The following is a 16,796-nucleotide window of genomic DNA, read 5'->3' on the forward strand; positions in this document are numbered from 1 at the left end:
CCAACCCAGTCTCTCTTCCCCAGCCAGTCTCTCTCCATCTCTCTCCCCAGTCTCTCTCATCTCCCTCTCCCCATCGCTCCCACCCCAGTCTCTCTCCCTCCCTGTTTCCCTCTCCCCCAGTCACCCCCCATCTCTCCCTCCCCAGTCTCTCTCCCCATCTCCCTCTCCCCCCCATCTCACCCTCCCCAGTCTCTCTCCCGGTCTCCCTCTCCCCCTCTACCCCAGTTGCTCTCCCTCTCTCCCCAGTCTCTCTCCATCTCCCTCTCCCCCTGTCTATCTCGCTATTGCTCCCACCGCCAGTCTCTCTTCCCCAGCCAGTCTCTCTCCATCTCTCCATCTCTCTCATCTCCCTCTCCCCCAGTCGATCTCTCCATCGCTCCCACCCCAGTGTCTCTCCATCTCCCTCTCCCCCAGTCTCTCTCCATCTCCCTCGCCCTCTTAGTCTGTGTCTATCTTTCTCTCTTTTCCTCCCTCCTACCAGTCTCTCTCTCCCAGTCTGTCAGTATTAGTCTCCAGTTCTCTCTTGCTCCCTCCCTCTATCTCTGTGGATCCCTCTCCATCTCTCTCACCATCTCTGTCCATCTCAGTCAATCTCTCCCTCTCAGCCTCTCTCCAACTCTCCCCATCTGTCACTCTCCATGTTTCTCTACATCTATCTCCCCCTTTATCTCTGTGTCTCCCTCTCTCTCTAGCAATCTCTCCCCCTCACCGTCTCTCTCTTCAACTCTCCCCATCAGTCTCTCTCCATGTTTCTCTACATCTATCTTTCCCTTGATCTCAAGTGTCTCCCTGTCTCTCCATCTCTCTCACCCCCTCATCATCTCTCTGCCAGTGTCTCTCCATCTCGCTCTCCCTTTATCTCTCAGTGTCTCCCTATCTCGCTCTGTCTGTAACTCTTCCTCCCATCTCCCTCCCTGTCTCCTGCCCTCTCTCAGTCTCTCTCTCCCTCCCTCTTTCTCCAACTCTCTCTGTCTCCCCTTGTCTCTCTCCCCCTCTCTCTCCCAGTCTCTGTGGGTCGCTCCATTCTCCGTCTATGAATGCGCCGTGTGAAGTTTAATAAAGCTCTGTTTTTTTGGCCCCCCATTGAACAGTGCCTTCATTCGGCTCGCTTTCACAACACACGCACACACCCGTTATGAGAGGCTTCCCAGTGGCCATGGCAACGGGCTCAGCGGGCTCCAAAGCCGTGATTTCATAGCCACCGAGGAGCCAATCTGAGGAGGCTCCGCCCTCCGGTGGCACGACCTTTGCACTCGGAGAGAAGGAAAATCCGCTGAGATAATATCAGCAGGTTGAAGAGAGCGCAAACATGAAAGAAAAACCCCAGAGATCAGGCCTCACTCTCAGACCCCCATCCATGCTTTTGTGTGTGTGTGTGTGTGTGTGTGTGTGTGTGTGTGTGTGGGGAAGGATGATGTGCATGAATTAGTGGTCCAAATAAACTTCTTATTAAGTTTGAGGAATGTTTACGTTTAAGAGGAGACAGAGAGAGAGAGAGAGAGAGAGAGAGAGAGAGAGAGAGAGAGAGAGAGAGAGAGAGAAAAACACACACACACACACACACACACACACACACACACACACACACACACACAGTGCATGGTTGTACAGTTAGTTTTCAGGCCTCTCCCTCTCTCTCAGACAGGAAGTTGAGGAAAATCCTAAACACACTCCGGTGAATGCGATGGGGTTGAGGTCAGGCCACACTGCGTGTGTGTGTGTTTCAGGTATGAGCAGTGTGCCAATGGAAGAGGAAGCAGGGGCAGCCAAAGACAGAAAGTTGAGGAACAGTGTATGTACACACACACACACACACACACACACACACACACACACACACACACACACACACACACCTCATTAAAACAGCTCTTTAAAAATGGCTACACAGTGTTTTCCTCTAATGAAGTGTTTTTGCAATCAGCCAAGACGACAAAAGCCTGAACATTAGAGTTCTAAACACACGGCCGAGGGCGTGTGTGTGTGTGTGTGTGTGTGTGTGTGTGTGTACGTGAGAGAGAGAGAGAGAGAGAGAGAGAGAGAGAGAGAGAGAGAGAGAGAGAGAGTGTATGAGTATGTTTGTGGAGTGTGAGAACCATTAGTACAGCTACACACCCCAACCTGAGTGCTCTCTAAATTACAAATGGCCAGCCTCGTTCTGTCGAGCGCAAATCAGCCTGACCCAGAGTCCGCTGAGGGGGAAAAAGAGGACGAGAGACTAAATGAGAGAGAGAGTGAGAGAGAGAGATACACACACTCCATTAACACCACCACTTCATTTCAGCATGATAAAATAAAGCAGTGTGTTTCCACTGCGCTTAAGTACACGTGCCTGCTGTATGTCAAGAGGCAATAACGACAGCACACACACACACACACACACACACACACACTTCACCATGGCAACACAAAACTTCTCAAGAATGCCACAACAGCACCATCTGCACATGAACACACTCACAAAGCAATTAGAATTATATCATCATCATCATCATCATCATCATCATCATCATCATCATCCAAATCACTTTTTATATAAATCCCCGTTTTCAAATTCTAGGCAACGCCTCCTTCCACGAGAACAAACTATGTGCTAAAGAAGAAAGTGATTTAGCTTCGACTGGTTTCAGCTCGGTGACATCGTTTTGTCCGTGTTTATACAGAGCAGTGCGTCATACAGGGTCAGAAAGCATCAACAGGGTCTGAGACCCTGAGCACCTGACAACAGGGACGTGTCCAGGAGAGCAAACATCTCCAACAAGATAATAGCACATGGAGAGAAAAAAAAAGTTGTGCAATAAATAAGTAAGTAAGTAAGTAAGTAAGTAAGTAAATAAATAAATAAATAAATGCCGCTTGTTCTTGAAATCTCCTGACAAAGTCACAGGAGTATGGCTGGGAGTCCAGGAACCGAAAAACCGTCTGGGTGGGCGGGGCAAACTTGCTCTCCCTTGGCAATCTCAGCAACACCAGCCAATCGTGCGAGGTTGAGAGTTCATGTATGCTAAAAGAGGGTGGATAGCAATTTCCTCATACTGCGTCTTGTCTTGGGGGAAACATGTGCTGGCCTTCATCCTCCCTTCTTGGTAGTGAAATGACTTTTCTGATAGGCGAATTTTATTTGTGTTTGGACCAAGACCCCCGCTTTAACTGAGAAAGCGGGAAAGCGTAGTTTCCGGATGCGAGGAAGCGGGAAAGCGTAGTTTCAGGATGCGAGGAAGCGGGAAAGCGTAGTTTCCGGATGCGAGGAAGCGGGAAAGCGTAGTTTCAGGATGCGAGGAAGCGGGAAAGCGTAGTTTCTGGAATGTCAGAAAGCGGGAAAGCGTAGTTTCCGGATGCCAGCCAGGAAGCAGGAAAGCGTAGTTTCTGGAATGTCCGAAAGCAGGAAAGCGTAGTTTCAGGGTGCGAGGAAGCGGGAAAGCGTAGTTTCCGGATGCGAGGAAGCGGGAAAGCGTAGTTTCCGGATGCGAGGAAGCGGGAAAGCGTAGTTTCCGGGTGCGAGGAAGCGGGAAAGCGTAGTTTCCGGGTGCGAGGAAGCAGGAAAGCGTAGTTTCCGGATGCCAGGAAGCGGGAAAGCGTAGTTTCCGGATGCCAGGAAGCAGGAAAGCGTAGTTTCCGGAATGTCCGAAAGCAGGAAAGCGTAGTTTCCGGAATGTCCGAAAGCAGGAAAGCGTAGTTTCCGGAATGTCAGAAAGCAGGAAAGCGTAGTTTCCGGATGCGAGGAAGCAGGAAAGCGTAGTTTTCAGGCAAGAGAAAGCAGGAAAGAGTAGTTTTGAAGCAGTAGTGTCTTTCCTATCGCTGTAGCAACAGGACAACCGTAAAGTGCTGGACCCTTTTGTAGAACTGATACAGCTCCATAAACTGCAAAAAAAAATCAAAATAATAATAATGCTGAAAAGGCAATGTATAAACATTTACCTTGCCGAGGACGGTGAGGCAGCTGGGGTCGAGCTCAGGCTGCTCCAGCTTGACCACACCCACCCAGCCGTACTCATACAAATCCTCTTCATCGTTATTATTACACAGACCCAGAGGATGCATCTGTAACACACACACACAGAAAAATATTTAACACCAGCACCATCTTATACTATAATACATGTATAACGTACAATATACAAACGTTTGTGTAATTCCATCCCTCCAACACTCGTGCTATTACAGCGAAATCATCATCATCAGGGTGGTCCGATGAAGCACGGTTACCGTCACCATCCGGACGCTGATCGTTTCCCTGTAGCGGCACGTCCCAAAGTGTATTTCGCGGTTTTACTGGCAACAATAATTTTTTTTAATTATTAAACATCATCTTGTACTTTTTAGTTCCTGTTATCTCTTATGTTATAGCAGCTATAACTGGGACTCTCAGACTTGTGTTGCCAATAATCAGCAAAGCCCTCCATCTCGAAGGCTTTAGGAAAACTTTTTGGAAACAAATTTTAAAAACAACAACAACAACAACAACAACAACAACAACAACAGCAAACGGACCATTAAGAAGAGTTTGCATTAATTAGCTTGCAAAGGTAAAGCGCTCTCGCGTCCACTTTTCCCAGGCAAATCATCTCAAACCACTGGAGAATGTTCAAATGGTTGACACGCGTCCATGCTTGTCCTGCTGACGCCCCTCGCTCGGCGGTTTTGCAACAAAACGCTTCTGAGGGGGAAAAATATACGAGTTCTCCTCGGTCGTCTCGCTCAGCCTTTCATTTGAATGTTTTCAAGCTTCCACGTAGGCCAGGATTCAAATTGCAGCTCTTGCAGTTTGAATAAATAAATCACAATCGTTCCTACCTCGTAAACTTGAGTAACTCCGCCAGCTTTGATCAAAGCGAAGCCGCGCTGCAGGTGTTGATAAAAACGACTTGACATGGGGGGGGGGGAAGAGAACTAGGCCAAAGATCGTTCGCTATTTACATAACTGCTGAAAGAGGTCACGAGCGGAGCGGGCGCTTTTACGGCTTCGGAGTTCTTATCAGCAGAATATCAAGCGTGCGATCGCTTTACTCAACAACACTCTATAAAACTGAGCTCGAGTGGATCTTTTCAGGCTCTAAAAAAAGTTGCTCAAATGGGTTGGGGGTTAAGGCGTGCAATCTTCTGAACGAACACACACACACAGCTTTGAAGAAGTCTGAAGGACTTCTGATTGACTCCGCCCCTAGACAGAGCATAGAGAAAAACATGATACAGAAATATACTTCTTCCCAGTAAAAAACATAAAAATAAAATAATAATAATAATAATAATAATAATAAATTCGAGTGCATTTAGTGTTTATGGAGTGCACACCAAAACTTCGTTTATTGTTCGTTTGTACTCCAGTGTATGACGTTTGCAGTATTGCCGGTAGATCGAGGGGTCTGAATCGCGACGACGCCAAACCCGCCCGTGGGAGTCCGAGTCTCCGGTTGGGAGGGGCATCCTTTCTCTCCACGTCAATCTCAGCGACACGAGCCGTACTATCATGCGCGTCTGTGAGCTCACGGACGCGGAAGAGGGCAGATGGAGCTTTGCTGCGAGACTGGTACACAGCCCTCTGACGCAGCACGAGCAGCAGTTTAAAAAAAGTCACGGTCGGCTGGCTCCGTGTCTCAGGAGGAAGCACGCATTAACCTTCACCCTTCCTGGTTGGTATCGCTTTTAGCAACCGGACCTTTGCCTTCATACAGACACACACACACACGATTATCCATATTACTGAATATATTCTGTAAAATCCTGGATTTCGAAAGCTCAATCAACCCATAAGGAAAATTAAACCTACCTATTAATATCCATCCATTTTCCATACCTCTTATCCTACACAGGGTCGTGGGGAGCCTGGAGCTTATCCCAGGGGACTCGGGGTACAAGGCGGGGGACACCCTGGACAGGGTGCCAACCCATCGCAGAGCACAATCTCTGGAATATCTGGAAATGCCAATCAGTCTACAACGCATGTCTTTGGACTGGAGGACGAAAGCCGAGTACCCGGAGGAAACCCCCGGATCACACGGAGATCACGCAAACTCCATGCACGCGGGGCGTGAGGCAAACGAGCTAACCGCTAAGCCAGCGTGCCGTAAAACCGCCCCCCCTCGACAAAGTCCTATTAATAGATCTATACAAAATTTTCTACACGTACACAGGTGAAAGTGGGAACTAAAGGAAAAGCTCGGCTTTTACACGCAACAGTTTCGCTGCTTTACAGTTCATCCGTTACTGATGAACCCAACCGCGAAGAAGACTAATTCAGTCCGTCCGTGTTGCTGCACGTCTACAGGAGTGGTGATTACAATGAAATGCACGGGTTTTCTTAATAATAACCTGTAAAATGATTTGTGGGGTATTAATACGTCGGTGTATATGATCATGGATTGTGTGTAAAGCAGTGAAATGGTGAGAATGAAGATCAGGAGAGCAGGCTGGCATTTCTCCACACACACACACACACACACACATCCATCCCACTGAGTTTCCCCTGGAGGCCCCATGAGAGGCTGAATGCCCCACTGCCTCAACCAGAATCCCCCTCTTTCTCTCACTCTCCCTAATCCATCTCTTTCTCCACCGCAGCTAGAGGTGTCCTCCATTCTTTCCCCCTCCGTCTCATTCTACACCCTGGGGGTGGGGGGGGGGTAAGCGCTGTTTCACGTGTGGATCTTCTTACACGGCCGGAACGGCGCGTTCAGTCCCGCACAGTCGTCCACGTACACCAGTGAAAAAACCCAGCGCTCCAGGACTCCCGAGATCTTCTCTATAGAGCTAGCCATGCACGCTTACAGAGGCTAGCATGGGATATGGACGAGCGCCAGATGCCTGAGCAGAACACCCCAGCATCCCACCTCCAACGCACACCCACGCAGGTGGCATTATTCACCATACGTGAGGAAATACATGTGAAAAAGTTTAAATGGACAAAAAAAAAAAAAATAGTGACCCAATATGAGTTTAGAATCAAAAACCCTCCATACACACACAATCGCTCGACTCAGTCACTAACACAAATCACAGGGCCTTTGATCATCCAACAACAGCTACTTCAGCCCCCTCACTACTATCGCCCTTGGTTACGTAGCCACACACACACACACACACACACACACACACACACACACAATTCAATAGCTCCCTGTGCTTTTTTGGTGGCATGGCATGCTGTGCTGGCCGTCTTTGAAAAGGGCTCATCAGGGTTTCAGAGAGATTCAAAGCAGCCTCTGTGTGTGTGTGTGTGTGTGTGTGTGTGTGTGTGTGTGTGTGTGAGAGCACGCACATGTCCTTTCTGCAATCCATTTGAGATGAGAAACATCAGAAGAGCTAAATTAGACTTCAACACAGTCACAACTCTGTTCGAGATCACACACACACACACCCCCCACTTAGGGCTGGGTGATATGACGATATAATAATTCATCACAACGCAAGATCACGATCAATTTTATCACAACTTATTTTATTTGAACTTCTTTCCGAGTTCCTACACACGGACTCGGAGTAGCTGATCCCGTGTTGAAAGACTACCTTATTGCTGGGAAATTGTTTGCAGACCTACGTATCGTGACATTGTGAAAAGTATTGTTACATGGGTTGTTTTTTTTTTTCCGGACACGTACAGAACGGAAGAGCCGGGAAGTAGTGCGCTATAGGATGTCGTTTGGGACGCAGCCTTATCGTCGATCGGTCAAGGAATCGTAGTGTATCGTATGTTCGATAATCAGGACGTGTCTAGGATGAACGAGACCAAGCCTATTGCGCAAGATTGAGCACTTTTTTTTGTTTTGTTTACTTTTTAAGTCTCTGACGCAGTGTGCCATGTGTGCACTTTTAAAAAATAAATAAATAAATAAATAAAAAGACAAAACCAAGTCTGGAGTGCGTCCGCAGAGAACCGCTTTTCGCCGAGGCGAACGCTTACCCGAATTCATCGCGTAACCACCATCTTGTGAACCTGGTGGTGGTTTTGCACGCTTGTGTGGACCGTGCGAGATTGTGCATAGTGGCTGGGTTCCAGTAACAGAGGGCACACAGTGAGCAGCCTCAGGAATGGCATTTAGGTCGGGGCTGGTATCAATTTCAGCCACAACAATCGGACAGCCCAGTTCGCCGCGGGCTCCGGGGCCGCTATTGAACACTTCACCGTGCACCCCCCCCACCCCCACACACACACACACACACCGAAACCACAGCCGCAATAATCCGACCCAAAAACCAGCCTAGAAACGTCCGAATCCACTCACAAGAACTGTTTTCATTCATTTTATTAGACACAAGGGGGGAGGGGGAGTGGGGGGCATGGTCAAACGAGTCATTTGACGGTAGACGAGAACGTAGATGAGTGGACTAAAGGTGTTAACACCTTCGGGGTATGCCGTTGGAGGAGAATAATCAGCCCTGTGACGTTGTGATGACGCAGCCCTGAACTTGAACGTCATTCTAGAATCTCAGTAGTTTTTATCCCTTTATAGTTACATCCACAAAACAAGCTAGCTCCTCTCAATCCAGGCTATGTACTCGCGCCAGCCTCTCTTGAACAAGAAGACGAAAACACCGCTCGATACATTACGGAGAAACCGTAATTGTAAACTCCTTGAAAAGGACCGTTACGAAACGCTGACACTGGAGACTCCTTCCATAAAAACGCTCGATAAACATCTCCCGACACCTCCACAGAATCAACGAGCGTATGTTTTTCCCTTTCCTGTTTTTTTTTTTTTTTTTGAAATCGACATCGTTAGACTCGGAGGACGTGGAGCGTATGCACCGTACGAATTAGCCGCGACCGGAAAGACGACGTACGGACAGACGTCGGACTATCGTCCGAGCTGGAAATTAAACCGGCACCTGATGACCAGAACCGGAATGGAGAATTCGACAGAGCCGTGGTATCAGAAGAAGCCTTTCGTGTTACGATCGTATGAAATACAAGGTGTGAAAAGGATATTTGATACAAACGACTTCGCCAGAAGTGTCGATCCTCGAGATTAAGACGCCGTGATTTTTTATTTATTTATTTATTTATTTATTTAAAGTCACGAGACACGAACTAACACCTCAGGACAGCTCAAAGTCACTGGACAAACGACACGCCTTAATAACAGTCATGCTGAATTTCACAACACTTGTAAAACGTTCGGCTCAGTACGGTAATAAACGAGCCATGCATGTTCGGCCCGAGGCGGTAAAAAAAAAGAAAAAGTATTACAGTTTCACGAGGATACACGACTACATCATTCACACCCACAAAGCAGCGAGTGTATCCAACCCGTGTAATAAAACCGCTCTCCCTGACCTCTCTCTAGATTTCTTCCTCATCCTGCCGACTGCACAGAACACACCCTCCCCTCCACACGCACACACTAATACCCTCTCGGGCTCCCCCAATTCCAACCCAAATGCCCATCACCCAGCTGCCCCCGCCTTCTTGTCCACAAGAGAACGAGGAGGATTTCCTGGAATAACAAACTGTCCTGCCAGGAGAGGTGGGGGAATATTTGATCAAAGACGGCAGCAAGCCCCACGGGCCCTCGGCCACTTAGACAGCCATTGCTTCAGCCAGCACCTTCAGGACAGCTTTTAAACAGAGAGCTTTTCAATAAGCCCAAGAGCTCTGCGCGCCGCTGAACTGATCTCAACGCCATGCTGCTATGCTGTGCTATGCTATGCTATGCTATGCAATGCTATGCTATAATACAGCAGCTGCACAAGGGCTTTTCAGGGTCCCTGACCTCCCGCTGAAACCCCCCTAACCCTTCTCCCTTGAGCAACCATTCCCTTTTTATCTGGCCTTCTTCACCATACACTAAAGAGGAGAGACAACTTTTTAGATAAAACGCAGCTTGCTGTTAAGAACAGTAAAGTTGTGTTGTACTGACTATGGATGGATATCAACATCGAGTTTTCCTGGTAGACTCGTGGAAGCTTGGGAAAGGGAAAAAAATATATATATATATCATTTGAATCAGCGGAATGTTTTCCTTTCAAATCAGTAAAAGAAGAATACGAGGCCATATGTAGATGGTCTATGTGGACATTCAAGTTGAGGTCCCAATTTGGTTATCTGCCAGTAAGCCAGCTTGCTAGCTAGTTAGCGCTCCCCAATTATACGACAGCTACCAACCATGGAAGATGACGACTATCACAACTAGGGATGCTCCGATCGATCGGACGCCAACGCTCACGTTCTGACTCGACGGAACACCATTTTTACACCTTCTCGGAGCTATCTCTATGATATCTCTATAACAGGATCCTTGGTGAAGATGGAAGTAAACACAAAGCACTGAGAGTCTCACTTCTCAAAAGGGTTTTCTACAGGCTTGTACAGGTCAACACGTACTTCAACGTCAAAGCATCCAGCGTTTGAAGACGGATGCTCTTCTGCGAGGAAGATCGTGGCAGTAAATACGCCAACCGATAAGCGCTCGATCATCAGCTGTGCCTTCTGGAAAGGACCTTGTGTGTATTATCCTGCTTTAGAAAAAAAAAAAAAAACCCAAAAAAACGTGTGAGTAATGTCTTCTCTTTGACCCTCGACCCCCTTTTTCAGCTGCTGCATACTTCCAGGACTACCTCACTTGCAAGAACTGAGGGCATCGCTCACAATAACACATCCTCAGATCACAGGGAGGGCAAGGACTCAATCAGTTCCACTGCCAGTTTCCTTTTGGTGAGTGTTGTTTGAACTCTGTCCCACAATCCAAACACGAGATACCCACAGAGACTCCAGAGCTAGTCTGGTTTGTCTATCAGAATAGTGCAACAAACCCCAGATGGGACAGCTGCCACTTGCCACATCTCTGTGTGCCAGGTCTATTTATCTTTCACACTTCCTTTCCGTCTTTCTGGTTTTTTCCACCACCCCCCTCCCCAGTACCGAACTCATATCATGGGCAATCTCTCACTCTGTCTCAATTCTGGTTTGTAGTTTCTGTGCCAGCTTACGTGGCATTGATGTGAAATTCTGGGTGGATCCTGGGTTTGTGTATGTCTGTGTAGATTATATAAGCGACACAACACATAAGCAAACACTATGAAGGCTTGGCCTATTAAAAGTCTGAGGAGAAGATGGAATAAGAGAGAGAGAGAGCGCGAGCAAGAGAGCGAGAGAGAAGGAGACAGGAGGGAGGAGCTTTTCTCCCCATGATTGCCCATGTCTTCTAGTTTCCCAAGCACTGGAAATAACTTCAAAGGGGATGGCTGCCTTGAAGAGAGAGGAGAGAGAGGAGATAGAGTTTCAGAGTGGCAGCTGGAGAAGCCTTGCAGGTGGGGCCTGCTCTTACAGTGTAATATTATCTCAGAAAAAAAGGAGCCTAGTCCCTTTCTCAATGCAGGAGACTTCCTCTCCTTTGTCCCGCTGACAAAAAACGATGGAACCACAGTTGCAAAAGTTGTCCCCTGGCCAAAAAAAAAAAAAAAAAAAAAAAAAAGCGCCTAACAACCCGCAATTTGGTTGAAAGGCAGATGAATTCAAGACCCACACAAGCGGTGACATCATAACCCATTAAGCAGCAACGTGAGAGTGGCGGCTGTGCTAAAAGGCTAAAAAGACCACAGCCTGATCCGTGTGAAGCGTGAAGTATTTCAAGGACAGATTCGAACCCTCCCCCCCTCGCAACACCGCGGCAATCCGAGTGAGGAAATACTTCAGGATGGTTGGCGTACAAATAAGGACTGTAACCACTCCCCGCTTTACGGAGTCGCCTATTAGCATCTCCGTCAAAATCTGCTGCTACATGCCATCCCCATAGATACCGCAGAAACAAACAAGCGCTGCGATTTGGGTATTAGAAGACAGCGCTTGGAGCAGACACTTAATATCATGTAAATATTCAAATATGCAGCCGTGAGCCTGTGGGGTGACCGCTTCAGGCATGCGAGAAGCCTGGCACTGGGGACTCTATTAACACGCGGTGAGTAGAGATTTAAACCATCAATGGAGCAAAGGGGATACACTTCCCAAAAGCCCAAACCGGTGTCGGTTTCAACTTTCTCAGTCACTTCAAAGAGCGTAACTTGACCACTGTGCAAAACGGATAATGAGAAGAAAGAATGAAAGATGTGCCATTACTTCACCAGATTGAGATTTTGGCGTTGTGAAATTTCCATGAAGCAGAACGCATTTTTATTCACGTTTCCGTTCGAGATGACGTAAATACACAAGTATGTGCACGAAAATATTCGTTTTGAGATGTTGGTAGGGATGGGTAACATGACAAAAATATCATATTGGACCTCTTGAATTCTTTTGAATTTTTATTAATTCACTGGCCAAAAAAAAATTAATTCAAAATTCAACACTCGGGGGGGGGGAGTCACATCACATCACCCAGCCTCGTGCTAGATGTTCCCTCACGATTACCCACAAGCGTTTTCTGAGCTCGCCTATAATTATCTATGACGGAACGACGTGTTTAGTAAATCGACCTCCGGTTGCACCATCGAGAGCTAGCGAAGGGATACGCTTCAAGACGTCGACGTGCGCTCGAACATGGCACGCTTCACTCGCTCACTGCAAAATAAAACCAGTACACGGTCGTACACATGACATGATTGATGCCGGAGGAAGGTACACGAACAGGTCAGGATATCTCCCTAGGACCATTCCTAAACTTCCAGGAGGCAGCCAAATCTGAACCGAGCAGCACTGGAGTCATCGACACCTAGCCTCAGCGATGCCTTTGAAGTCCTCCTCTGGCTTTGAAGGTTGCGGCAGAGTCGAATGCCTGCGTCGGGCTCTTGGAAAACCCCCAGAGTTGTGGAATGCAGAGCAAGCCACTGCCCAGCCTGCTGGAATGCGATTAAAGCGCTGAAACACACCAGAGCTCCCATGACTAGAGACGGCAAACGAAACCCGCCAACGGTGCCCGAAGTATAATATTAGTGGAGGAAAAAGAAAATGAGATAATAGGCTCGGGAAATAGAAAGAGAGAAGGGTAGAGTAAGAAGTGAATCCGTGGAAATGAAAGATGATGTTCGACACGCTGAGAACGTGGAACGACTTTGTAGTGAAGGCAGGTATTAGCAACTAACAAAAATGGCTAAATGCCATTACTTAAGCCACTAGCTTTCGTTTAGCTCTAGGCATAGAGGTATAATGGTATGAGTTAAAGGCAGAGCTCAAATTAAATTCTCAGGAAATATTCCTTTCCACTGCAATAAACACTAGCACCCAGAAATAAATAATGCTTCACATGAAATGAAAACCCATAATCCGCATACCCCGACCTTCGACCTTCCCAACCGTACACACGAAACACGTCGATCTGCATCATCGACAACTTTGTCCTTTCACGTATGCCTTACGTCTTCTCGGCAGGCTTCTACAAAGGGCGAGTAAAGCCTGGAGATGACTGGGATGATCCAAGTATGACGATCTCACAAAAGGTCAACGCCATTCTGTCCATTCCAACCACTCGTCTATTCTCCATCACCTCAACCAGACAGAATGACCTTCTGCTGAACGAACAACTGCACAAACAGCCGTGTGCCAGAGAAGCGATCACGGGCACGGCAAACAATCGATGAAGGAAAGGTGACGATGAGCGACCATCATCTGTGATGAAAACTTGCTGATAAAAAGAGTCGATATGTTCATCGACCAAGCGTGGCAAAAGGTTGCAGAGAACGGTCACCGTCTGCAAGTTAAGCTGTAAATCCCCCGACTCGTTTTAACGTCTTCCAGCTGAGAGCTGTTGTCTTTGCAAAAAGTTTCGAATTTCCACCAGGATTACTTCTTTCGAGTCTTTGGAAAGAGTTCAGCCTAGTGCACTTCATTTGATTTTAGCGCCGATTTCCCAGTCCTTGACGAAATTTTCGGGTCTCTGCAACAACTACATCACCGAGTTTAAATGACTACTTGCCCGGTTCGATCTAAAAGCGAGCAACGTGAACGCAATATTCTCAGTCTCAAAGGCCCCGTTTAGTCTAGTGCGTTTTCGTTTTAAAAAGCATAACTGTTGCTACGGTTACGCCTGTCGTCTACGCTACTCCGGCGTTTTTCCACCCTCGAAAACGGAGACTTTCGGAAACGCCGAAGACCCCGTTTTAGTTTGAAAACTCCGGGCTCGCGTTTCAGTGTAAACGGACCAAACCGAAGACTTTTGAAAACGAAGGCGTGGCTCCGCCCACATTCGCCCCCCTGATCAGGTCGTCTGGATCATTGCGTATCCTTCCCTGCTCCGTCAAGCCCCTTCCACATGACCGTGATGCTTCCTCGATCGTATACGCGACACCACGGAGACCGAACCGCGAGCTTTGCTGGCTTTGTCGTCATTCTGAGCAGCCGTTGTGTAGTTAAACTCTGTATTTTATAACACTGCAGCTGCTACATGCGCAAGAGGCGAGCTACGATTAGAGCGATCGCCAACAAATCTCACCTCGAGCGACGTAAGCCCTACACGGAACGCCGGTTTGGACTACCAACCCACTTCCTGTTTACACTTGCATGCGCATGCCCAGAGTGCACGAATGGTCATGTGACATGCGTCTTCGGTCGTGTCGTGTGGACGAGGATCGTTTTCATTTTAAAAACGCCATTTTAAAACCAACGACAGTGACGATAAACAGCCAACGAAAGATCAAGAGGATATTGAATTCATCTGCGGTCACGCTCAGCAGATCTCAGTTCATCTTCCATCTATTTGTGTTGGAGGGCGAAACGTAAACAATAATACTGCTTCTATAAGTAGTCATTTGGCATGTCATATCCAAATGTTTGTTAAGATCAGCAGACGCAGTATAAAATGAACTGGGTTTTTTTTGCTCTACTCCTCCAGTTCTCTTTGCAGAACAGACAATCCTCGCTGCCCACATGTTCCCGACCAATACAGCCCGCTCTTGTTTCTGTACAAAGTAGTGACAGTGTCACATGATCGATAGGCTCTGCATTTATTTTCATGAGAAAACACAACTTGGGGATCAGGCCTGTTGCAGCAGTGGATCTCTCCAGGTGAAAGATCCGGTAGTGTTCAGATCCTTGGAAAATCGTGCGCTTTAGCCAACAGGCCTCATTTGGTGTCCGAGTTAGCGTAATAGCATCGCGTAAAACATTTGTTTGTTTTTGGACGACTCCGTCTCGCCATTATTTCTGTTTCTGTCTCTAGTCGTTGTTTAGCAGATTGTTCACAGTTCAGTGGGCCGAACTAGAACCTCGTCGGAGCGGTTGTGCTACCGTGCCGTCATTCTTGCCGTTCTTCCACGAAGACCCGAAGACCGTAAATCTCTAAATTCAACATCACGAGGAGATTCTTTCTGTCTTACATTTCACCTTGTTTTTGCAGCGAGCAGAATCGGCGGTCCCGAGAGAAACGCTTGTCAAAACATCCACCCGTTCCCTGACAACCTCACACATGCAGAACTCCGCCGGATCCCTCGACCTCCCCCCTCCCCGTCGTGTGTATAACAGTTGGCTCAGCTGTGAAAAGCTTAGCCGAAACAGAGCAGGTCGAGGTCATGTAGTCACTTATCCACCTTGGATCTCAACGACTCTGGTCTCTATGCCAAGACTACCAGTCAATCAAATAAATCGTGCGTCCATCATCAGATGCCAGATATGAGCAGAGGGTGGTGGACCTTTCAACCAATCGCAGCAGGAACCTCTTAATGTTAGCTTCTTCCTCAGAAGTCACACAGTCTCAAGTTACAGAGATAAACCTGGGTCGAATGATAGGGTTTAAGAATCTGCAGTCATGGAAAAAACAAGCAGTCAAAGGCTAAGGAGGAACACAGCAGCACCCCCCTCCAAGCTGGATTTACAGATGAGCAAGAACCAGAGCACACTCGAATCTCTGCCGTTACCTCTGGGTTGAGACATCCTTCCTGTTACTCGGATCTGGTTTCACCGACCTCGTCGAAGTTTTTGTGAGACGTTAACTTTATAAGGGGAAGGGACTCTTAACCTGTGCCAAGATACAAATCAAGAAATGGCATCTTGAAAGTTCAGGGTCAACGTCACATGGATCGGATTGGAGTTCACGTCCAATTTTCTTCACGTCTATATCAAAAAGTATATAAACGAACACGCACGCGTTTACAGGGATCTGTTAATCCCCGACAGACGACCCAGGAATTATAGGAAAGAAGTTGCTACTGGATAGAGTTTGAAGTGCACTAAATCTGAAGCGAGGAAGCCCCCACCACCGTCTGCCTTAGGCTCTTGATTCTTCTTCCTCTTGTTTTGAATAGTAGACCTATCACCTTTCACAAGGAACCGAAGAAATCCCTGCTCCAGGAATTACACGACTCAATGGGCCGATCATATTCTAGAGGAAATGGGAATGTGAATAAACAAAGTGAGGCTATTTCCTGGAGCAGGGCAAGGAAAGCCAGGGAGCTGGTCGGAGTGGTCCAGGTCTCCGGTTATTATTCCTTAAGGGAGGACCTTGGCCGCCATGAACAGGAGAGCCGGAAGCTATTTGGAAGAACTTCAAAAATGGGGAAATCGCTGTATTCATGCCATGGCTGGAAGGGGAAGAGAACAAAGCCGGAACGTGTAGATTCTCTTCTCTTGTCTCGCATGAGACAATACAAAACACTGTAGCACTCAGTTCTAAAATAAATACAACACAAAAAAAGCAACCAAAAGCAGATTCAGTGTGGATTTGAAGAGATCTGCAATTAGGTTCTGGCTAAGTCCAAATCAAGAATGAGCTCAGTGCTCGTACGGGCCAGCCACTTGGAAAACCAGAACGTTTCTGATCAAAGCAACATCAACATCTGGGCAAAGATTAGTAGTTTTATCACAATCACTTGTATTCCACTATGTCCTGGATGTAACAGGGTGCTCGAGATTCGACGATCATTTTACTGCCCGCTTC

The 16,796-nt window shown here is 47.5% G+C and overlaps 1 protein-coding gene across 3 annotated transcripts in view; it reads right to left on the reverse strand.

Annotated features, from left to right (window-relative positions):
• The window catches only part of znrf3 (zinc and ring finger 3), a 78,573-nt gene that overhangs the window by 28,456 nt on the left and 33,321 nt on the right, over positions 1-16,796 (reverse strand). For 2 of the 3 annotated variants that reach the window (XM_017452161.3, XM_047149837.2), the window contains exon 2: positions 3,919-4,041. In XM_017452161.3, the coding sequence (XP_017307650.2) occupies positions 3,919-4,041 (123 nt within the window). Of the gene's footprint in view, positions 1-3,918; positions 4,042-4,123; positions 7,071-16,796 lie in introns of those variants that run through there. The other variant, XM_017452162.3, reaches the window with a different exon arrangement.

This window comes from Ictalurus punctatus, chromosome 22 (genome assembly GCF_001660625.3).
Source record: "Ictalurus punctatus breed USDA103 chromosome 22, Coco_2.0, whole genome shotgun sequence".
In the NCBI taxonomy this organism is placed as follows: domain Eukaryota; kingdom Metazoa; phylum Chordata; class Actinopteri; order Siluriformes; family Ictaluridae; genus Ictalurus; species Ictalurus punctatus.